At 35.0% G+C, this 24,601-nt stretch overlaps 2 protein-coding genes across 3 annotated transcripts; one reads left to right on the top strand and one right to left on the bottom strand.

Annotated features, from left to right (window-relative positions):
* The first annotated feature begins 556 nt into the window (after nucleotides 1-556).
* On the top strand, nucleotides 557-13,014 carry LOC147398004 (Protein kinase superfamily protein). Of its 2 annotated transcripts, XM_086447109.1 has the most exons (16): nucleotides 557-786; nucleotides 881-964; nucleotides 1,475-1,615; nucleotides 1,751-1,821; nucleotides 3,484-3,577; nucleotides 4,014-4,091; nucleotides 4,793-4,859; nucleotides 5,044-5,129; nucleotides 5,502-5,552; nucleotides 7,883-7,930; nucleotides 8,747-8,867; nucleotides 9,010-9,190; nucleotides 9,470-9,607; nucleotides 9,715-9,827; nucleotides 10,478-10,549; nucleotides 10,642-13,014. In XM_086447109.1, the coding sequence occupies exons 1-16, from the start codon at nucleotides 586-588 to the stop codon at nucleotides 10,752-10,754; spliced, it is 1,659 nt and encodes a 552-aa protein (XP_086303235.1). In that variant the 5' UTR covers nucleotides 557-585; the 3' UTR covers nucleotides 10,755-13,014. The 2 variants fall into 2 exon arrangements, with proteins under 2 accessions (XP_086303235.1, XP_086303236.1); XM_086447110.1 differs by lacking the exon at nucleotides 7,883-7,930.
* On the bottom strand, nucleotides 12,750-20,205 carry LOC147398005 (glutamate decarboxylase-like). Its single transcript, XM_086447111.1, has 6 exons — nucleotides 20,045-20,205; nucleotides 19,745-19,949; nucleotides 16,907-17,107; nucleotides 14,805-15,273; nucleotides 14,290-14,342; nucleotides 12,750-13,437 (listed from the first exon to the last, which is right to left on the bottom strand). Exons 1-6 carry the CDS (start codon nucleotides 20,128-20,130, stop codon nucleotides 12,991-12,993), a joined length of 1,461 nt encoding a protein of 486 aa, XP_086303237.1. The 5' UTR covers nucleotides 20,131-20,205; the 3' UTR covers nucleotides 12,750-12,990.
* Between the last annotated feature and the right edge of the window lie 4,396 nt (nucleotides 20,206-24,601).

Consider the following 24,601-nt stretch of genomic DNA (forward strand, 5'->3'; position numbering starts at 1 on the left):
TGGTTTTTAAACTCGTCTGAGACTAAGACGTATCGCTCGAGTTAACTCGGTATCAGAGCTGAATGAGACCAACTCACAAAGTCATTTTTTGACTGAGATTTACGAGTCAGGTTCAATTTTTTTATTTGTCTCACGAGACATCTCAAATGTATCCGAAAACTTGTCCAAGACGACTTGGTATTGGAGTTGAACGAGATGAGACATGATACCGAGCTTAAACACCATGGCTCTGAGCCTATTTTAATGAAAAACAAATATCAAGCTACTTAAATTTAGGACTTAGATTGGGCTTAGGCAGCTTAGGCCCAATAAGGGTATAAGGCTGGTCTAAGCTGCAACCTGGCTATTGTGGGCTGGTTTGTAGCTCAATCAAGTCCAGGCCAAGCCCGTTTATTGCCCGCCTTGATGCATAAAAATTACCGGGTTGGATTTCGGTATGATTCGAACCATTTACGTTCTTATCTGTAACTCTTCAACTCACGTGTTGACTCAACGAGTTGGACAATACCGAGTCTCGGACTCTTTCCTTTGCAGACCTGTTTATTGTCTCGTAATGGTCCTCAACAAACAACAGAATACTCTCTTATGAAGATCAGACAGTTTTTCAAATTTCCCGCCAAGGTGAAGAAGAACACTTTGTACCTCATAACGGCTACTGGTTCTGCAGCTCTGATCATCAAATCTGCCTCATCAAACCCTAATCTCACTCCCTTCCCTGATGACCTCAACGAGAAAATTAGGGCAGGATTGAACGGTGTTGTTCGCTCCACTCGTGCTATCTACACAGTTCGATTCTTCTTCTTCTCAGCTTTGATTTCTTCTACTCTTCCCCAATTCATTCCAAATGTTATCTTCGATTTCATTTTGATCTTTGTTGCAGATCACTTTCAATGTTGTCGATTACAAAATTTCCTTACATGGGCTACCAGTTGATTCTGATGAGTATTTCCGAAAATTATCAGAGGTGCATCTAATCGGACCCTTTTGTTGTTTATTTTATGTCTTTTCTTGGTTTCTTGGATGGAATTTGATTACAGATACATAAGTGGTAAGATATATAGGCATTGTAATTGAAGTTGTCTAATTATAGGTTTATTGTTTTTAAAATTTACATTTTTAATAAAACGTATCGCAAACCTGAAAATTTTGGAGATTCTGGAAAATTCGGGTATTTATACCTGTTTTATTGATGAGCTACTAAAAATAATCAATCTCTTGTATGGAAAAATTACAACATCTTCATTTTTTCACTAATTTTTAATGAAAATTTGAATTATATTCGATATACTGAGTTTTAAGGTGCTCGTATTGAAATTAGTAACTTGTAGAACTAGGGATGTTACTCTGTGTAAATTGCGAAGGATGAGCTTTACTGAAAAGGAGACTTGTTAGGTTTTTTATTTATTTATTGTTAGAAAATAACCCCAATAACCTTCATTTTATATTGAAAATTTTGACTTCTGTGGCAATTTAGGTTCATGTACGCTCGGCCAAGAGGATTTTGAAATTGTGTGAAACCAATAAAGGTTTCTACGTGAAAGCTGGCCAATTTGTTGCAGCTTTGCGGCAAGTTCCGCAAGAATACTCGTCAACTCTGTCGTCCTTGCAGGACAAGGTTAGTTTTAGCTTCACATCCATATGTGAACTTTTTTTTTTTTTTTTTCCATTTCAGATAGTTATTTGCATGGAAAAATGTTGGGAATGCTTCTGATTCAGTTTCTTGCTAATTGTTTTGTGTCTGATGCCCTAGGCAGTTCCTTGTCATTTCAAAGCTATTAAACAAGTACTAGTAAACAATCTGGGCCAGGATTTATCAGACATGTAAGTTGTCTCTTACGCATGTTTATTTTTTTGAAACTCCATTGACAACTTTTTCATTATTCTATTTAGGGTATTTTAGAAATACCCCCTGTTAAATTGGTGATATTAGGTTTACCTCCTTGCAAAATGCAAGATTAGGTTTACCCCCCTTGTCCGTAAGTCAATGTTGCCTTTTCTTTGAGATTTAACAGTGAAATTTTGATTTAGTAATTTAAGTATTTGAATAGCATTTTGGAAAAATTAAAATTCAACTGTTAAATCAACAAGAAAACTCAACGTTGACTTACGGTCAAGGAGAGTAAACCTAATCTTGCATTTTGCAAGGGGTTACACCTAATACCACCAATTTAACAGGGGGGTATTTCTTAAATACCCTTCTATTTAGTCTGCAAGTACCATCTTATTCCTATCTGTAGTTATCCATGTACTTGTGGCATAATGATACAAGCATGCATGCCCACACATATCCGAAGTGAGAACTAATAAAGGAAATTTATCATTTCTTTTCCTATAAATTGAACTCTTTTATGTCTTGAAGAACTCCCCAATTGATTTTGCTAGGGATATTCTAAATATGTTTGGTGGCTCGTCTGTTTTCATGTTCCTCCTCCTCCCAATTATGATCATCTTGGCTTCATCGAATTATGTCATATCATTGATGTATTTTCTCCTGTGGACATGATAAATTCATCCTTGTTAAGTTCACATGCAGACTTGACGAGAATATTGTAGGTCCTGTACTTAGTTTATGTGGGTAGTAAAAAGCAATTAGTTCTAATGGCCTCATGTAGTAGAAGTCATCATCATCAACAAACCCTTATCTTTGCTTATAAATATATATAGGGGGCGGGTCATGGGACATATGTAAAAACAATGGTTTTTCAAAATATGGGTTAGAGGTTTTGGATTGAGCTGATTTTTTGCGAGGATGGTCACTATGATGAGAAGATCATCCTCACAAAAAATAGCTCAATCTGAAACTTCTAAATCCATCAAAAGTGATTTACAAATTATTGGCAAAAAATCGACGGTCCATATTCTAAATCACTTTTAATGGGGTTAGAAGTTTCAGATTGGACTGATTTTTTTTTTCCGGATGTTCTTCCCATCATAGAGATCATCCCCACAAAAAATCAGGTCAATCCGAAACTTCTAGCCCATATTTTGAAATTTTATTAATGTTACATTGTTTTTTCATGTCCCTTGATCTGTTCCCATATATATATATCAACAAACCCTTATCCCCAAAATTCAGGGTCAGTTATCAAGTGGTGAAATTCAATGACGTAATTATCTCCAAATTAAATAATTGAGGTAAATTTACTTTCAGGCGTTAACATAAGGTTATTTTTAGTTTGCTTGAAGTGGTTTGCCCTTAGGTAGGTTCTCATGATGTCCTCACTTCTGGGTCACCATTCGGGAATTCATAGAAAGCTTTCTTTCAACATTTTTGTATATGTATAGTCTCTATGTTCCCTAGAGAAAGGTAACAAATATAAAGCAGGATGGATTTTTTCTTCATTAATTGTTGAGCATTTTGAAATATTGATTTGGAAGTGGAAATACTTGTGTGGAAAATCAGGTTCAGCTTTTACTTGTTTGGTTGCTATTTGAACTAATATCTGATCATTGTTGGCTCATGGATCTATTTGTACTTGGCAGATTTTTGTCATTTGATGAAAAACCCATTGCTGCTGCATCAATCGCTCAAGTACATCATGCAATATTGAAAGATCATCAGGAAGTAGCAGTTAAGGTTGGTTTTGTTGATTCACAATGATATACAAATATGTGTTTAATGTAACCATGGTTTAAAATCTAGTCTCGAGGTAACGTTTTGTTCAGGAGAAAACCGAGATGAGGTCTGGACCAAAACATTCCAAAACAATCTGAAACATTCCATATTTTGGGGTCAATTTTTTGTTTTGGTCTCAGCTGAAACTGAAATATTTCTCTTGAATTTCAAAGTTTCATTCTGTTTTGGAATGTTTCAGTTTGTATTTTATCAAATGACAACTAAAAACAAAGATATGAGAAGTAAAAGTGAATTGTTTCTCTTCCTCTTTCTCTTTGAATCTGTATCTTAAGACAATTGCAATGCATTTAAGGTGAACTCATGCTGGGTGGCTTTGGGTAATTATTAGTGGGATAGTATTATATTTTAATTTTTATTTCTTTCTTGTGGAAATTAGGTGCAATACCCTGGCTTAGAACACCAGATGAAAATAGACATTGCAACCATGGCTATCCTCTCAAACTCCATTGCTTGGGTATGAAATAAGTTTCTTGCCACCTGATGAATTTCTTTCATGGTATACAGTCAGTTGTGATATCTGTCCTTTAACTTTTAATTAGATAACAAATGATAACTTGTAGCTTTCATTTTTTTTATTTATTTTGGTGACATATACATATAACTTGTATATTTACTTTTCTTTAATAAGATGTTAAATCATTATTTCTTATGTTAATAGTGGATGCTCAACTAAGGCCTTGAACTCAAACAGTTAAGAAACTACAGAAATTTAGGAGAAAGGACTAGAATCGAAGGACATAATATAAGATGATACTTATAAATAAATAAAAAATATATAGGATGATACACTGTAGCATAGATGTCAATCATGCCCAGCTCAGAAGATGTCAAACCCTCATTTAGAATATGCTCATTATGATATATATTAGGCTGTACTATAGTTTTAGACATTTACCAGTCTTAAGAAACCTGGTTAATTAATTTTCTTGAAGAGTTCACCGAGAATTGTTTTGATAAGTTTTCACTTATGTGATATCTGAATATATGGTAATTCTTTTGATTGATGAGCCATTAGAGAACACTACTTTTTCAATGATTTTCTTTGCTTCTAGAGCCTTTGAATGGGAAAGTGGGATTTGTTGAGCCAACACAAATAATCGGGATAAGGCTTTGATGATGATGGTAATGATCATGATGTCTCACTTCTTTCTACAGGTTTTCCCTGAGTACAGATTTGGATGGATAGTATTAGAATTTAAGAAGGCAATATCTTCGGAACTTGGTGAGTGGTAGAATCTGGTGGGATATCTAATATAGAATTTACTTTCTCCGTTCTATTTGGTTGGTTTTTGAATTATTTTAAGTTGCAAAAAAAATGATCTGAGTTAAATGAGGATTGAATTACTTGAAGTGGCAGTTTGAAAGAAGATTGTTTTTTAAAGAGCATATTGATTTTGACTTCTCAGATTTTGTTCAAGAGGCCAGGAATTCTGAGAGAACGGCTAAAAACTTTAAGAAGAACAAGATGGTCAAGGTTCCTCGTGTATTTTGGGTAAGATCCTGAACAAGTTTCAGAGTATCTACATTTACATTTCATTTCCTTAATATTTGCTTAGTCAGAACTTGATGCTTCTAGGTACGTGTTTGGACAGAAGCACGACCGAATAGGGAAAAATAAATAGCCAAGAAGATTTCGAATGAGAAAAAAAAAAAAAAACACCCCTTGGATTCACACCAACTGTATTTTGAAGTTGTTTCTAGTTACAAATTACTGGGTGCATTGTGTCTCCGCTGAATCGTCCCTAATCCGAAAACTTGTTAATGGCGAATAAAACACTCAGTCTCATAATCCATCTAAATAGCCATTTGTATTGATTAATGAGGATTCTTTATGGAACAAGCTGACAACCATATATGTATGCAGGATTTGACAAGAAGTCAGGTATTGACGATGCAATTTTGCAGCGGAAACAAGGTATGGTTGTCATTTTCACATCATATGTTTTATGAGGATTTGTTTAAGCTATGACTTTATCTCATGCTCCTAATGGCCATGTTAGCTTAAACACATGGGTATTATATAAGTTTCCCTTTCTTGAAAATAGCAAAGCATGTCAGGGGTTCTCAACCTTCATTCACATTAGTTGGTTTTTATCATTGGGAGCAGCTTCAACTTCGAGATTCCCTTAAAAGTCATTGTTGCCTTCTTAGGCACCATTGCCAATTGTGTTTCCCTCATTTTACTTATGGAACAGTAAATTAGGCCATGTCTAAACAATCCATCATTGTATGATTTGTCCTCGCTAAATATTACTCGTCTAATATAAAATTTTACAATTTTTTTTTTTAAAGAAAGCTTTTTCGAAAAGTTAATCTGACCAAGTTATAGATTGTGAATCTCTTATTCTCAGCTGGATGCTATTTTTTGATGTGTTTGGATGATTTTGTTCAGTTTGAGAGGATCACTGCTGCAGGAATGCAGATGCACCCATTTCAAGGATTTTGTCTTTTGGCGGGGGAAATCATGGTTAAAGTTTCATACAATTTCGTTTGAAACATTCTGGTTTTGGCTGAGACTATCTTGGTTTTTGTCTAGACCAAAACATTGCTTCGAGATGAGATTTTAAACATTGGGTGGAATTATATATGGGAAGGTTAACTGTTTCTGAATTAAATAAAAATGAAGTCAATTGCAAACACCTTCCAGACCAAGCTACCTAAACCACATATTTCAAACTTACTGATGTAAATGAGAGGAGAAAAACGATTTAAATCTTTTTGAGCAGGGTCATTTTTGGCATATATGATAAATGGGAGGACCATTTTGGGGAAAGACTAGGAAAAAATCAGAAAAAAAAATTATAGGTTCGGACCCTGTATGTGCCTGCAAAAAGGCTTGAATTTCGCATGTCTCTCATACCTCAAAACCTGGTCACCAAAACTATCTACCAATGATTACAATTTACAACATCAAAAGGTGAAACAACCTAACACCCCTTCCCCCTCGTACAATAGATCCCCATCTACATACAAAGTCATAAAAAGGAGCCCCTTACAATCTGAGGATCATTTAAAAAGGAGATTTGATAATGTGGTTTGAAATAAGAAGTATGGTAACAACAAAAATAAAGAAGAGAGAAAAGATTGCGACTATTTTTATGTTGTCCCTCCCTCTTATGTGCGATTTCTATTAGCAGCAACCTCAATACACTTGGACAAATTACTTAGTTATTAGCTTCTATAGAGAAATACTTTCTACATCATCCGGTAGTTTGTATGCCATTTGGAGTATATTGACTATTAGTTAGACTGCGTATTTTTTGTTTTTTTTGTTTTGGAGAGTAGACTGCGTATTTATTATTGAGGAAAGGATATGAATCGAGTCAAAATCAAAATGGAAAAAAAAAATCTGTAACTATTATCACCAATCTGATTATTCATGAATCTTCAATTCGAATTAGATCCCTGGATTGGACATATTATTCACCGACAAAGACAAAAATGAAGGATCTGATGGATAGGACAAGTACAATAAAAAAATCAAATAAAAACAATCACAAAAGACAAGAAACAAAACTGTGTGTTACTCCAGATACAGATTGGTCCTAACAAGACAAATTGAGGTAATAAAAGATTTGTACCAATTATCATTTCAACGATCAACTTCTCCCATAATGATATCTATACTACCTAGTATCGTCATAATATCAGCCAATTTCATTCTTTTACAGCAATGTTCAATTTCCTGAGGCCACTGGCTCTGTGACTGGTGTTCTTGAGCAGCAAGATGGCCAAGAAAAGGACCAGGGCAGTGGAAGAAATTGCTAAATTTTATAAAACCTGGTGGACGAATTTTCCATCTCCAGGGAAAAACACTCTGATCTCCTATCATAAAAATTCCCAATTCCCCTTTTGGGGCTTCCACTCTCACGTAAAGTTCTTGTTTCGATAATTCAAAAGCGGGCGAGGTTTGGGTCTCTACATGTGTGTACAATGGTTGAACTCGAGATCTCAACTAATACATTTCTGGGTGACCAAGTTGATTGGATGAGCAGACTCATTTAAAAAGACGACAACAAAGTTGGGAATATACTTAATTTTACCAAAACAATATGGAGTTAGAGCCAAGTTGCTGCATTCAACAGCAAGTTGGGTGATGTCTACTTGGTCATTTGGTGTTAAGTCAGAAAGCTGTTTACAGTGTTTAATGTATTTACATATGGTGCCTATATTCTATTTTATGTACAACACTCTTGAGTCTTGACAATATATGTGCTATTAACAAGAAATTGCTTAAACTTTCAGGTTGATGACTTGGGATTTTTGAAGGAGTTTGGAATAAATCCGACAAAGGTTGTTACACTTGGTTGTTACACATTAACAAATCACTTTAATTATCCAATATCATAATCTAGATTACAACTAAGTTTTCACTCTAATAGCCATTGGGTTTAGATTTTACCATATATCTTCTCTTAAAAGAAGACTTAAAGCATTCTTATGTACAAAACATTTTACACAATGGCAAGAGTGTGATAAATGCACAATTGACAAGTTGGTTGTTCAACCCAATACCATCAAATATTACTTGGTAGGTAGACTAGTTATGGTGGATGAGATGACATTTTGAGAGGAAACATCTCCTCCAAACAAAGAGTCGATAGCAGGAAAACAACTCTTTTTTGCTTCATTTAGTAGTGAACTAATTTTTCGAATCAGTTTCTAGTTTTTGAACAGAATGGAATAGATCAATTATAAGAATGAATTTGGGGTGTTGTTGGGATTGAGATGGCATGCTCAAAGAAGATCATTTTTATGTTCTTTATCTTAGTGGGATTTGAAATCTTGGAGCTCAACCCATTGATTCACTAGTTGGCAAAATAGCAATTTATGCTTGTACGGAGATTACCAGTCGAACATTGCATATACTTTGAGGTCACTCATCTTGTTCATTCATCCATGTGTAGTAGACTCTTTTGCCCTTCGTCCATCTCTTTTTTCTTTTAGAGGATAAGTTGCGAAATGCAATTGAATCCACATATGGAGTATCTCAAGTTACTTGTAGTAGAGTAGACACTTGGATATTTCCTCTTAGATTGTTGTTGACACGCTCTTCGTTTTGTAGTTTGCTAACTTGCTTAGACTACTTTTGACTGACTAGTACTGCAGGTTGCCAAAGTATTAGTTGAAGTATTCGCTGAAATGATATTTATTCATGGATTTGTGCATGGTGATCCACATCCTGGTAACATATTAGTCTCTCCTGAACGTCGAAATGGTTTTTCTCTAGGTATGTGCTTCAACCCATACTAGGCTGATCTAAGATGAAAGTGTTTTATTTTTAATCTATTTTTAAAAAGACTACTCGCATGTTCTTGTTTACATCATAATTTTTTTATATAGATATTGCATTTCATGGGTGACATTTGCAGTTCTTTTGGATCATGGGATCTACAAAGAGTTGGATGAAGGGTTCCGATTGGACTATTGTCAACTATGGAAAGCATTGATTCTTCAGGACTCACACAAAATAGAACTTCTAGGTCAACGATTTGGTGTTGAAAAGTATTCTAAATATTTTCCAATCATATTCACTGGGAGAACTATTGACAGGTAATGAAAACTTTCCATTTCACAGCCATCGTTTTGAATGGTGAAACTATTTATTTCACATTAATTGTACACTATTGAGCCAATATTCATCTCCAGATGCAACTCTTCTTTTGTTTCAATCATTGTCAGATGTTCAGTTGTTGGCTTAATTCAACCAATTTATAGGTTTTTTGTTGATTAAAAAAAAAAGGAAAATTAACTTTCTGCTGATTAGAGGGCTAATGTCGTACTTTTTATACTTCAATTGCCATGCAATTTATGTAACTAAGTGGTTTGCAGTAAATCAGCTCTTGGGAGAGGATTGACAGCCGAAGAGAAAAAATATCTAAAGCTAGAATTACTGTCTTTGAAGATGGAAGATATTTCTTCATTTATGGAATCCTTGCCACCTGACTTTATTACAATACTGCGTACAGAGTAAGAAACCATTTTTTCAAACAGTCCTGATGTGAAATGCAGAAATAGTTTCTTCTCCTTACCTGTATTTTCTTTCCCCATTTTCCTTCTTTAAACTTCCATTTCAGTGGGCTACTGAGGTCTATAATTAGCAAGTTGGGTGCTCCACAGCGGGTCAGGCTACTTACCTATGCTAAATACTCAGTATACGGTCTGTCAACGAAGTCAAAACCTGAATCTGGTGAGTCAACAGCTATTTGCCCCGTTAAAAAATCTCAGTTCAGGAAGTTAACTTGATGACTTGGACAATATTTGAAATATTTTACATATATAAAAGAGTAGTTATTACTTGTAAAATATATAAATGTTGCTCATCAAGAAGAAACAATGTAAATAGATTGAGCATGGCAAAGATGAGGATATTGAGATGGATGAGTTGAAAGACCAAAAAGATAAAATTAGAACTGAAAGCATTTGTGAAAATTTATGTTGAATGAGATGGTTTGGTCAATTACAAGTTTACAACCATTGTTATTCAAGTTGAACGTTCTAAAAGGGCGAGATGAAGACTCATCAGAACGTATCTCAAGGTAGTGAGAGCAGTGGGCTAAGACCTATAGCTCAATTGACGATATTGCAGCACATTGCAACCTTGAGGTTTGTGGGTTTGAGTCTAGGTTACCCATTTTGAAAAAAGTAGTGAGAACAGATATGAACACGCTAGCAATAACAATAGACATGGCTTTAGACAGATTTGGGCCTTAATCCTCAATCAATAAACAGAATAAATAAACTATACCTAGTTATGAAGCTAACTCACCGAGATTTCTAACATTGCTACAAACTGACCACAAAAATGGACAGTACTAATAATATCTATTGTGTATTCAGATCTCACGATTGGGTTCTTGATCTCCAGCTTCAAGGGAAGCATCAGTTATTTTCAGTTAAGGCTGTTTCTTGGTAAGCCTGCAACTTAGTTCTTTTCCTACTCAGTAATAAATTGCAAAAGATAAAAGCAATGTGGTAACTAATGTGTTTTTCATTTTTTTCAGTATTTCTGGAGTTACTTTCTCAGATGGAAGATTTTCAACATTCGATCATGAATAAGTTGAAGCGGATGCTGGTTGAGGCTGTTCATTTAGTTACTGGAGTTCATTCCCTTTGACGTCCTAAACCTATTAATTGGAGACGAATTTATGGGTTGTCTCGGTGAAAGGAACTAATACTTTGATAATGGAAAAATGAAGTTGCTTATGCAGACAACCAAGCAACAATGCCGCAAGATGAGATTTTGGAGGATATGGGCCTTAGTAGTCATCCAACAAGGTATTTTATTGTAATTTTGGGTTCTTTTATTTGTTGGATCAGTCTGCAACAGACCTTTTTTGCTTAAGCATTTTAATTTCTATTATCAACTTGAACTGTTGAACATGATATTTAGAGTAGAATTCCTGTTTCATTCACTGAAATAGCAAAAACTACTGCAATCAAATGGAAATATATCAGTTAATGGTTCCATTTTTATTGAATATGAATTGTTCTACTTGATGGTGGATTAAACTTTTCCAGAATTGGAATGTCAACTGTTGAATCACGCTAAGGCTATTGATGGATTGGATCAGACCCGAAATCTGATCCATTCTGTGCAATAACTTCCAATAAGGACCCGATTTGATAATCTATTAAAAAGTCTGTAAATTATATTATATATATTTTTTTAAATATATGAAGTTCATTTAGATTTTGTATATCTAAATGGATTTGGTCTGATCTGGACCCAATCCAATTGTTATGAGTTTAGTTTCGGATCCTAATATTGAGATCCGATAAAAATATGATCCTTATTGGATTAATCCCAGATCGACTGGACCCAATCCCTAAATCATGATAATGTATTTGCTGTTTGATTCAAGACTCTAACCAAGTCTAATGGTCAACCATCTGATTTTTCCAATTTGTGTTAACTAGGTGAGAGATTTTCTTGCCCGACATAAAAAAAAATTGAATTCACACTTCCTACTGGCCCATGAATGTTTTTATTCAAGAGAACTTCTATTGGCACACCAAATTTCCATATAAAAACCCAATCTTTTAAATTAAAAATGATTTGTTGGCCCTAGAAAACCACTAAAGACACTCCAAATGAGAGAGACTAAATCCATTTTTTTTTCTTCAAAGGGAGGTGGATGAATTTTTCGGAGGGTTCATTCATGGAGATTTTTTGAAATTTAGGATTTAGTATAGAATATTTTAAATCAAATTCATTATAAATCTCTCCTCTTTTTTTGTTCCCTATCTCCATAGTTCTCTTGTTCCCTTCCTTTCTCTTTACGACTTATCACTTAAGTTTGTCTAAGAAAATGATTTTGATTTCTCTTTAATCTTATTTGGTGTACAAGTATATTACTTCATAAGTTATTGTGCTATAAGTAAAATTTGGTGTGTCAATAGAATTTTCCCATTAAACTACTCAGATTGATGCTAAAAAAGAATGGCTAGAGTTTGCCTTTTGAAGAAAACTGAATTTTGGTGAATCAATCCATCAAAGGAGTTGAACCAAGTATTCATCCCCCTCCCTCATGAGTTGTAGGTCAAAAGGTGTGGATCATCAAACATGGACTCCAAAAGACTCAATATTTCAATTTATTTATGTTTAAATCTTACAAAGGCTCAACATGTATTGACCCTCTGGATCTATTTAGCTAAATCCAAGCAAATTCGATGGACCTTACCATGATCAATGCCCATGAATGATACATTGTAGACCAAACTCATTAGTTCCTCTAATGATAAATTAGTTTAGAGGAATGCTACAACAATAGCCAATTCTTTTGTTATTGAGAGAGAGTTTCAATCTCCTTCCTTGGAGGAACACAATCACCAAAATACTTGTGGGAAGAAACCCGGGTTCCACTGGGCATTTGGATGAAGAACCAGGTTTCCACAGTTTAGGCTTCCTCCATTTCGCTTGTCAGTACTACAGAAATCGCTTTTGCTTTCTTTTTTCCTCTGGTGCCATCACTTTGATGTGAAACGTAACAATGGGTTTATTATTTTCGTAAGATTGTCGTTTATCGGATTTTATCCATAAATTGAAACGTTCATAGAAACTTTTATTCCATATTTGTAACTCACTTTATTCTTGAAATTTTTCCATAAATTGAAAAGGCGAAAAGTATCTTATTGTATTATATTGAAAATTCCAAAAAAACTGTTCAACATAGTAGTAGTAGTATCCTCATAGGATTGATACAAGTTTTCATCTTAGAAAAACCGTCATAACCAACACACACACACACAAAAAAAAAAAAAAAAGGCAAAACACACCCAAACAGTCCCACATAATAAGCCAAGATGTAACATACAAACTGCATGCAAAATGAAATCCAACAAAATCAATCTTAGCAGATTCCACTAGTCTTCGTCCGATCCGCAAGTCTCTTCCAATATGATGCGATCTCCTCTTGGGTTTTATCCGTGGTGGCTTTAGCATGGGCAACTTTAGTTGCAATCCGGCTTGGAAGCTCTTCGATCTCCTGCAATACCTTCTCGATGTCAGATACAAGTCGCCCAACCAAACTACGGCTAAAATCCTCTCTAATAACAACACGAAGGACAGCAACGTGTTCGGCATCAGGAGGCATCATGTAGGCGGGAACGATCCATCCAAACCTCCTTAGACTCTCGGATATTTCGAACACAGTGTGTTTGCTATTATCTTTAAGAGCAAAGGCAATGAGTGGCACCCCTACTTCCTTGGAAACGATTTTAAACCGACCCATCTTCTCTAAAGCTTCCCTAAGAACCTTTGCATTGTCCATGCAGTTTTCCATTATGTTCTTGTACCCCTGCACCAGGTTTATAAGATAATTCACTTAGTTTCCCATCGAAAGAAATAGAAACATGTAGGCTGAAAATGTCACCTTTAGATGTATAGATGGGAGCATTAACTATCTCTTAGTGACTCCCACCATAGAGATCTTTTTGCCGAAAACTAAGATGACCATGTGATCATAACAATTGAAATGGACAGCAATAAACATATGTTGTTTAGTCCCACATCGGACACAAATTGCCTCGTCTCTCTCCTTATAAGCTTCTGGGCCTCTTCACTTATTGCCAATTGTTTTTGAGTTGGACCCAAAATTTATCATATATATATAAACAGGCTATAAAACATAAGAGAGCTTATATTTTCGCGCCAACTTCTTTGTTATATATACTATACTAATTAATGAAATTTATATAATATGCCCCCAAAAAAAGTTCTGAAAGCAAAGAAGAAATGGCAAGGGAGTGCTGTTGTTAAAAAGAAAGAATGGTTATCCACACCCCAAATACAATATCTATGGTTTTAAAAAAAAGTTGGTGGTGCAATGCCAATATAAGCTCTCTAAAAAATTCTGAGAATCAGATGATGGCAACACAGGGTAGGTTCTTTGATTTAAATGACAATGACATCCCAGCTGGGAATCTCATTAATATCAAAGATAAATAAGTCCTTTAAAGAAATATCTTCTGTTAACAGTAGTAATTTTTTTTTAAAGCTTCCATACATGCCTTGCATCCTCATTCTGTCCCTTAAGGTTCAACTTACATGATTGCGCTCAGTTTTGGGGATTTTTGCAAAGAAAAATGCTTGATCAGATATAGCATAGATGTGCACGGCATAAGCATATACAAATTTTTACAGAACTTACCTCAAACCCAAGCCTTATGAGTTGATAGTATTGTGCAATTATATGACTGGAACCTGTCAGACAACAAGAAGATACAATTTTATTTACTGTTTTTGAATATCATAGTAAAACTAGAGATGAGAATATTAGTACTTCAAGAAAAACCACTGTTCTCTAGGATTAGGCACACAATTTGACGAATTCACATTCGAGGCTAAACATCCTACCAATAACTAGTTTGCTTGTAAACTATGTAACGAAGACACGGACAAAAGTTATCTTTTGGTTATATCCAAGTGGAACACAATTATTATGGGCACTAAACTTTATATTATCACAAAACCTCATTCCTAATCATAGTTCAAAATTTCATATCGATGTCTCAATCTCAACGATGCTTGTTTCAATTTTTTTGGGTTTGTATTTGATTGTTTCGGTTTAAGACAGACTATTTTTCACTGACAGAGTGATGATCACCAGACAAAATTTTTAATAAAGTCCCGACTAATAAAAATAAATGGAAAAAAAAAAATCACCTTTAGAAAAATTGAGTGTGAAAGTGGGTTGGTCAGCTCCGAGATAGTTTATATGGAAGATGAGCTCTTCTGGCAAATCCTCTTTGGTCCGCCACACGACCCATCCCACACCAGCGTAAACGAGGCCAAATTTGTGGCCACTGACATTGATGCTTCTCACCAATGGCAACCGAAAATCCCACTCGAGCTCTGGGTATAGGAAGGGAGCGATAAATCCTCCACTCGCAGCATCAACATGGATCGGCGTGTCCCACCCGTTTTTCTTATTCTTTTTAGTGAGAAGTTCGTTTAAGAGCTTGACGTCCTCGAACTCACCCGTCAAGGTTGATCCCAAGATAGCAGCAACACAGATAGTGTTCTCATCCACCATTTCTACAGCTTTTACGGGGTCCATCACATAGTATCCCTCTCTTAGCTTCACCTCCTTAAGTTCCACCTCAAAATACCTTGCAAATTTCTCCCAACATACCTGTATACAACATTACTGTTAAGAAAACAGATGCAATCGAAACAAGAAAACAAATCGAAAAACAAACACAAGATGCAATCACACAAAGAAAAACACAGATTTTACGTGGTTCCCTCAAGGTTGAGTTACGTCCATGGATCACATCGATTCCACTATAAAGAGAATTTACAGTTACATATTACACCCTTTCACCAAAAACGAGAAGTATAAATATCCCAGGAAATCTAACTAGGGTTTTACATAATATTAGTGAAATAAATAAACCTAATCAGGAAATTTAGCTCGACCGGCGTGAAGGCGTGGTTTGATTTACAGTACCTCCTTGTTGACCAGTACTATCAGGCTCCACAAACCACAACAATTATAAATATCAAACAATAATAAACTAGTACATATGACCATGACCATGACCATCAAAGATATAATCTGTCAAGCTTTCTAGCCTTCTATCATTTTTATTTGGGAACTTCTTAGATAGAGTTAACAAATTGAATGACTTAAATAATCTAATACGATCAATATTTTTGGATCTATTACAAATTGGGAACCGTTAAAGCATACAATTGACACATTTGACAGCGGGTTAGAAAAATATAAAGAATGCCAATAGATGCGATCCAAAATGGATGTCATATTTGTATTAGATACTTATATTTTGAGCGTAATTTTAGTTTTGTGGGAGTTAAATTCTTACAAGTGCCGATAGTCCACATGTCTCCTTGGGATTTGCATACAGTCCACGTTTTTGGAGCAATACAATCTTAAACATGTCTAAAGGAAAAAACATGAGGTGCTTCTTGTATTTTTTAATTTCTATATAATTCAATCAGAATCTTTTTAACAAACATCTTTTTTTCTTTCCTTTTAGTTTTTTTCTCTTTAAAAATAACTTCTATTCTATAATACCGCTTGCATTAAAATGGATCTCGCAGAAAGGTCTCTTGGAGACAAATCCACAGTCTCCATTATTAATTATTTCTACCTTATATAATTTCTTTCTAAACATAATTGAATGGAGTAACAAGATTTGTTTAAACGGCCCCCAAATCTTTGGGATAAGGCTTTGCAAAAAAGAACCACATACCAAGAATTTATAAAAGAAGGAACTATAGACACGTTTAGTTTTATGTAATTATTTAAATTTAATCTTGGACCTTAATAAATAAAGATAAGATTAAAATTTATATTGGAAGAAGTTGAAAATTAAGGACCAAAGCCAATAAGCTAATTTATATTGGAAGGCCGAAGCCCAATTTTATGAGCTCCGTACAAAATGAACAATTATAAAATTTGATGACATGTTTTGTAAGAAGTAGAACCTTCATTCTCCCAATTGAAACTATTTATCTAAAGGAGAATACTAACATCCAAAACTTCAATGGAACATTATCAACCACCAAAACCATGTATTTTCCATAAATATCCCTAAAAAATTGTTGCCATTGTGCAATAATGTTTTTATAATGTCGCAAAGCTTGTGTTTATCCACTAAAAGACGTAATAAGATTTTCTTCTAGGGACATTTATGGAAAAAATATAGTTTTGGACATTAATCACACTTTTTTTTTTAATTATTTAAATAAAAGAGCAAATATATGAATAGTGGGCACACAAGTAAATAATACATGCAGACCTGCACATTAGCACCGGTGACGATGTTGGGCTTGTCATAGGGCTTGCCCTCAGCCTTCCTCTTGTTCTGCCACTTCCTCTTGAACGCTAGTCCAGCCAGCATTATAGCCTCTGATGATCCCACTGTTCCCACTCCTACAGCAGCCTCATCCTCCTTGATCGGAGCGTTGAAGAGGTGTGCTATTATATTTACACATCGGTTCTGCAAAATTGGTAAAATACATTTTTGTTAATTTGTTAATTTATTTTTACTATAAAAGAAAATATATTTTATCCGAATCTACTACATTGATAATAAAAATAAAAAAAATTAATCACGTCTATTGTCTTGAGTCCGAGTTTGATGCAAGCTCCTTGCACAGATATGCCAAGCGCCTAGAGATCACAGCATCATCATTCACAATTTGTTGTCTTTTTTAAACGTGTTATAGTACGCGTGAATTCATCGATGATTTCTAGTCATTAAATTTGATAATTTTCATGGCCAATTCGTAATCATAGATTTGATTTTTCTTTCTTTTTTTAATTAGAGGTACTCGTACTCGAATTTAATATCTATGTTTATATATCTAACAAGGTCCAATTATAACATGTCATATAGGGGATCATCAAACATTTTTTTAGTTTACGACAACAATTCATGCGTTCTATGACGTGTCAACCTCTGAATGTTTACATGATTTTAATTTCTTATGCAAGGAGCTCACATGAAAATCATATTCCTATGATCTTTAGCTAGCACTTGAAACTCAGGTTAGGTGCCTCTTAGGCATAAATTTAAGGGGTGTCATGTTGCTGAGAAAAACATTTTTTTTCTTGACAAAATGAATTTTTCGGGAAAATGTTTGCTGGTATTTGATTGCCTAGGAAAAATGTTTAAGAGGAGAATTGGCTTCAGTTTTAGGAGTGGGAGTAAGTAATTGTGAGAAAATCGTTTTCCAAGGTTTTATTCAGTGAATATTTTTATTTGGTTTGCTTCTTAGATTTTCTCATGCAATCGTACAAAATCTAGTTAAGGTTATTAGTGGAACTCTTCTTGGAGGGACATTTATAGAAGAAGAAGAAGAAACATAGTTGTGGGGATCATCAAACATAGATGTAAACATTTCAATAGAGAAATGGGCTTAAATTTGGCCTGGCCCATAAATTTGTCTAAATAAAGTATGGCAGGTCTAAAGTAGAGAGCCCGTCCAGATTACTCTTGGGCCTTTTTTTTTCTTTCTTTTTATCCTGCTCACATTAAGATTACTCTTGATTCTTGAAACAAAGTTTTGAGGGCACTTTGGTCCTTTCAAGTACCCTCACTTTCAAGGATCTTGTTAAGATGTGCTCCAAGGGCACACGTTTTCAGTGCATTAAATACTCCTCAGTCGTAAACAAGGAGAGTATCTTTGGCTAAAAACACTTATTTTTAGTGTAATTTTGGTACAAATATCAAATCTCAAGGTGTATTTGATATACTTTAACGTATGCCCTAAGGGCACATATTAAAAAGACCTCTCTTTCAAATATGATTTTAAATCTCATTCGAGACATACATCTTGGTATCATCTACCAACAAGACAGATAGACAAGTCAAACATATCTGTCGAAATTTAAAATCATAATTTATTTTTCTCATTGTTGAACAAGAGGACTCAAATGTATTGAAAAACTCATCTAAGATGACTCGGTCTCGTTCATGGACAGATCACGGATGTTTTAAAATTATGCTTTCAAATCAAACTTTATGAAGATAATATTACTTTGCTATAATAATTAGACACGTGTCTACTTTATAGACAGATTTTCAATTTTTTAAGCAAACCTCTTTCTACAGCGACACATTGCTAATTTAACCAACCAAACCATGGTTATTAAAAAAAGTAACTATGGTTAGGCTGTGGATCGAACTTCTGTAACTTCAAACCAAATCAAACATAGTGACGAAAGAAACATATTTCCTAGAGATTAGAAAGTTTTTCCTTAGAGATGAAGCAAAGTTTTTTAGAGATCATTTCTTGGGAATCTTTTAAGGTTAGAGTAATGATAACTGGACACCCCACGTTGCATACTCAAAATACTCATCCTGACGTGGGATGTGCCAGAACCACAAATTTACTTTTCATTAACTGAACAGATTTATGGGGATTCGCATATTTATCCCGAGGCATAAAGTCTATGGTTCTAACACATGCCACGTGAGGAGAATATTTTGAGTATGCCACGTGAGCGTGTCAGGTTCTCCTACCTGGTAATTCTACAAAACCGTAGATTTTCCTTTCTCGGGATGCACAATTGCATATCTTCATTAGAGGAAGAAAATCTACGGTTCTGTCACATGCCACGCACGCCGGAAGAGTAGATGGGAGTCAGAAAATCATTATTCAATCTGGAATTTTCTAATCGAGTCCTGATAACATGACTCACCAGGTGGCATACTTAATCGACTCACTGACGTGGACAAGTTGAAAACCGTAGATCTTTCTGCTTCGGGATACACTTTTTTTATGGGGAAGTTCAATCATGTACACCGAGACATAATATAGATCTACGGTCCCAAACTTGTCACGACAGTGAGTCGATCGAGTGAGGCACCTGGCGAGTCATTTATCACGACTCTTCTAGTCTCACCGGAAACTTTTATAAATTCCAACGACGTTGGACACCAAAGTGTCCAACGAACTATGATATGAAAGAGAAATACTAGTTTTCCTGGAATCAATTTCCCATTTCAGCCGTTTGTTAGATAGATTTAGATCCATAAAGAAAATCAACGGAGGAGATCTAACTGATGAACCAAGTTTTGTGGGTCGCACCAATTTATATGGTATCTGTAGTGACAGTGTAGATAACTTGCCTGGAGCTCAGTAGTGACAGGATACTCATCCATGTCGACATAGTTCTTGTTGATGGAAGCCATGATGAGTTTATCACACTCTGGTTCCATCCAAGTAGTCACAAAAGATGCCAAATTAAGTCTTGGATTCCCATCTAACATAAGTTCGTCGCTTATGATCTGGTATGCTGTATCCTTTGGGATCGATTTCTCTGGCATCTTGTATCTGAATCAAAACATCTTTAATTAAATTTGATTTATCTTGAAAAAGAACAGCACATCTCATATGAAATTTGAAGAAATATAGCAAAAAAAATCTACCTCGGTAGAGGACTACGAACATATCTTGAAGCGAATGTGCAGTGGAGAGATGCTTCGGTGTCGGATACTGTAGTTGTCACCACCATTTTTTTTTCTTCTCTTTTAAAATCTGGAATTAAACTTGAGAGAGAGAGAGAGCGTCTACCTTTAGTTTTTGATCTTATCAGACAGACTAGAAGAGTAGATGGTTTTAAAACTCGGTTTCGTCTCGTCTCGTCTCGTCCAGACCCGATACAGAGTCGTCTCGGACGATTTTTCCGATAGGTTTGAGTCGTCTCGTTTAAAAAATCAAAAAATTTGAACGTGATGTTGGTTTCGTTCGGCTTTATACCAGTTAACTCGGATGACACGTCTCGGTCTCGGACGAGTTTTCAGATTGGAGACAGATGTGCTTGTGCAGATACTGCCACGTGTTGAGTATACGAGGAGACACGTACACGCGGTGACCGACATCAAAATAAAATAAATAAATGTGACTTAGACTTGGTAAGATTTCAAATCTCACAAGGGAACAAGGATAGTGTACTCAACTCACATCTTTGTCATTTCAAAACATGATCCGCTACGACAGATTTTTCAAGGAAAAAATTCGAATTACTTTAGGGAAAAAAAAAATTATTATTGACTTTTAATTTGAGTTTTCAGAGTTAACAGCCGTCCATTTCAAGGATCAAATTCATTTTTTCAAACTTTTGATGACATAAACATGACTTACGTTTTTCTGAAAGACAAATGTAAAATGACTTAAATACTCTTAATTTTAAGGTCAAGTCAAATCCCTGAGATTGGTTAAATAAATCATGAAAACCTATGGCTTGTTCAACTTATGCCACATGTTCTATCGTTGAAGGTGATGGTGTCAACTTAATTAAGTTTGTAAACGTAATCTAAGATCAAGTCTCATTGAAGTCATAAAAGATTTTTAAAGTTTATAAGTATTTATGAGCGATTGTGTATCGATAACAATAATAGATAAAAATTTTGTCGTTATTGTCCTTATAAAAAATTTTATGCTCTTAGTAACCCTCACATAGGCAAAATTCGGACTCCGCCACTACTTGCTTATTTAGTAAAAAATAAAAAATAAAAAATCTCAAATTACATCTTAAGTTGAATTTGGGCACTGTTTGTTTAAGGTCAAATATTATGATTAGAAATCACCATGGAAATTAGTGGAATCCAATCATTAGAAAAAAGAAATAGACCAAATTTTGGTTTGTTTCTCTTATTGTAATTGTTAGTCCATTTAAAATTGATTTCATTGTGTTGGGCCTACCTTGACAAGACTTTTCAATCAGAGGTAGAGAGATAAGATGCCTTGAATTCGTTCTCAATCATGATAGTACTGCATATAGTGTATGGGTGTATCCAACAGTTGTGTACACGATTTCTATAGTCCCCTTCAATAAGATAGTAATGCATGATAGAGTGTATCTCATGTATCTTATTACAATAGGACTCATGAAAAAAGATATTTGATAAATACACACACTAGTTAAAATACGAAATCCAATGGTCACGAACGTAAGTCTCTTCCCATGGAAGACTATGGTCAAGGGATATGAGTCATAAGACATTAGTTTTCCTAAAGATCAGTGATGAGGGTAATAAAAAAAATAAAAATAAAAACTAATGAAAATGAGAAGAAGAAGATTAAATCTGTTTTTGTATATTTAGTTTTTTGAACAATACACATATCATAGAGAAGGAAGATCCAATCCAATCCAATCCTTTGTTTGTGTGGATTTCGTAAAGGAAGGAATTATAGTAAACATAGAAAGTTACAACTATAGTACACAAAACATAAATAGAAAGTTATAATTGTATAGAAAATTTCGAGCAAGATTCTCAACATCAATCTTGCTTTGGGCAATCTTTCTACATCCTAATACTCCCCCTCAAGTTGGCGCATGGAGATTTGTAATGCCCAACTTGTCAAGTAAGAAATTAATGTCGACCAATTGATATCATGCGTGGTTGAGTTTCTTATGAACAAGATGACATTCGATTTCAATGTACTTTGTGCATTCATGGAATATTGGATTGGTAGCAATATGGAGAGCCTCTTGATTGTCGGAATATAAGCGCATTAGTTGAGGATTAGATATTTGAACGTCATGAAAAGAAGGCCTTGAACCACACAAGTTCACATGTGAGAGTGGTCATGGCTCAATATTTGGCTTCAGCAGAGGATGGAGAAATACTAGTTTGCTTCTTTGTTTACCAAACGATAGGATTATTGCCAAACATAGTGTATTAACCAGTTGTTGATCATTGTGTCATGGGCAGCTAGCCCAATCAAAATCGCAATAGCCTGATAATTGAAGGGAGCAATTGGAAGGAAGAAAAATGCATTTACCTTGTAACCATTTTATATAACAAAGAACTCAAATAACAACATTATAATGTGGCTGACCAGACTGGTGCATGAACGGACTTAAAATATTAACTAAGTAAACAATATCATGCCGAGTGATTGTGAGACAAAGTAACCAACCCACTAAGAGCTGATATGTGTGTGGATCAAAAATAGGTTCTCCAAGATCATTTGTTAAACGCAAATTTTGCTCCATGGGAAAATCAATAGGCCGAGATTCAAGATGACCACTATCATGAAGGATATCATGGGAATATTTGCATTGATTAAAGAAGATGCCTTATGGGGATCGTGCAACTTCAATACCTAATTAAGAAGTATTTTAGAGCACCTAAGTCTTTAAGATGGAATTTACGGCATAAAAATGTTTTCAAAGCATTGATGGAAGCCATCTCGTTTCTTGTCACAATAATGTCATCAACGTAAACAAGGATGGTTGTAAAAGTGTGACCAACTAAATGAACAAACAAAGAATAATTTGTTTGGGATTGTCTGTAGCCAACTTCATTAAGTACTGATGAAAATTTGGATAACCAATTCTATGAGGCTTGTTTGAGGCCATAAAGTGGTTGAGTCGGCTAACACGATGCTGCCCCTTTTTAGAAAATCTAGAGGGAATGATCATGTAAAATTCTTCATCGAGGTCCCCACGAAGAAATGCTTTATGCACATCAAGTTGATGTAGTGTCTAGTGATGAGCTGCAACAACAACTAAGAGACATGGATCTGTAACTAGTTTGGCAAGGCAGCAAATGTTTCATGAAAATTCAAGCCTTCTTATTGGGTATATCCTTTAGCCACAAGTTGAGCTTTGTATCGTTCAATGGTACCATCAGCGTGATCTTTAATTTTATGAACTCATTTACAACCAATGGGTTTCTTGTCAGGTGGAAGGTGTTGTAATGTTCAAGTGTTGTTGTCTTGCAAAGCACAGATCTCAATTTCCATAGCTTCACGCCAAGGAGCATGTGTGACTGCTTGGAAAATGAAGTGGGTCACCTTGATGTGAAATAGTCGAGAAAAATGGCATGTGCTTACTAGAGAAGCGGTGATAAAAAACATGATGAGAAAGTGGATGAGCAGTTCCTACAGGGCGCTGAGTGGATGAGGAAATTGTGGATGAGCTAGGCGGCAAAAGAGTGGTGGCAATGGGGCCAGGTGGTGTGTCCAATGACATGGTGGTGTTGGTTGGGATGGGAGGCATTGCGAGATTGCCATTTGGTCCAATGGGCGGTTGTGGGTGTGAATATTCACCAATAAGTGAAGGAATACAATAACGGTAGCATTGGTTTGGGAGATCGAAGTTAAGGCGAAGGAGAAAATATGTTCAACAAAAGTGACATCTCAAAATGTGAAGAATTTTTTGGTGTCAAGATCATAAACTCGATGTGTACATTGACCATAGGGATAACCGATGAAAATACACTTGGAGGCTTGATGTGAAAATTTGTGATGACAAAGAGTATGTGCGTACCATAAGCAACCAAAGACACGAAGGTGGTCATAAGGAGATATTTTGAAGAGTAACTCATGAGGAAATTTTCCATCTAAATTGGGAGTAGGAATACGATTGATAAGGTGAGCTGCAGTTTTGACACATTACCCCCAAAATGATATAGGAAGATGAGCTTGGAACGTAAGAATTGAGCAACCTTAAGGAGATAGTGATGTTTGGGCTCAGCTACCCCATTTTGTTGGGGTGTTTCAACACAAGTTCGCTCCTAAATGATACTATTTTCGTGGGAAAAAAAGTTGCACGGGTTGTGAGTGAAATTCCATGCCATTATGAAAAAATGTCTAAGAAAAATATAAGCTTCAAATTTGAAATGCATTAAATATAGGCAGATTTACCAAAACATGCACAACATTTCAAATATTTACCAAAATGGTACACTGTAGCAATTAATTCCAAAAACGGTAAATTTACCGTTTTCGGAATTAATTTTTTTTACCAAAATGGTAAAAACAGTCAAATGTATTTTTTTTATACCGAAAATGCCCTTTTTTATTTTTTGATTGAAATTACGAAAATAAAATTGATTTTGGTTAAAAAAAAATTATAAATACATATGATTGTTGGATTACCGAAAGAGAGTGAATCTTTTTAGTTGGATTTTCATTTTTTTAAGGTTAAAATTGTAAATATATATGTAAAACAATAAAAGGGTATTTTCAGTAAA

Source organism: Akebia trifoliata, chromosome 7 (assembly GCF_017979445.1).
Source record: "Akebia trifoliata isolate Shusen 1 chromosome 7, ASM1797944v1, whole genome shotgun sequence".
NCBI lineage: Eukaryota > Viridiplantae > Streptophyta > Magnoliopsida > Ranunculales > Lardizabalaceae > Akebia > Akebia trifoliata.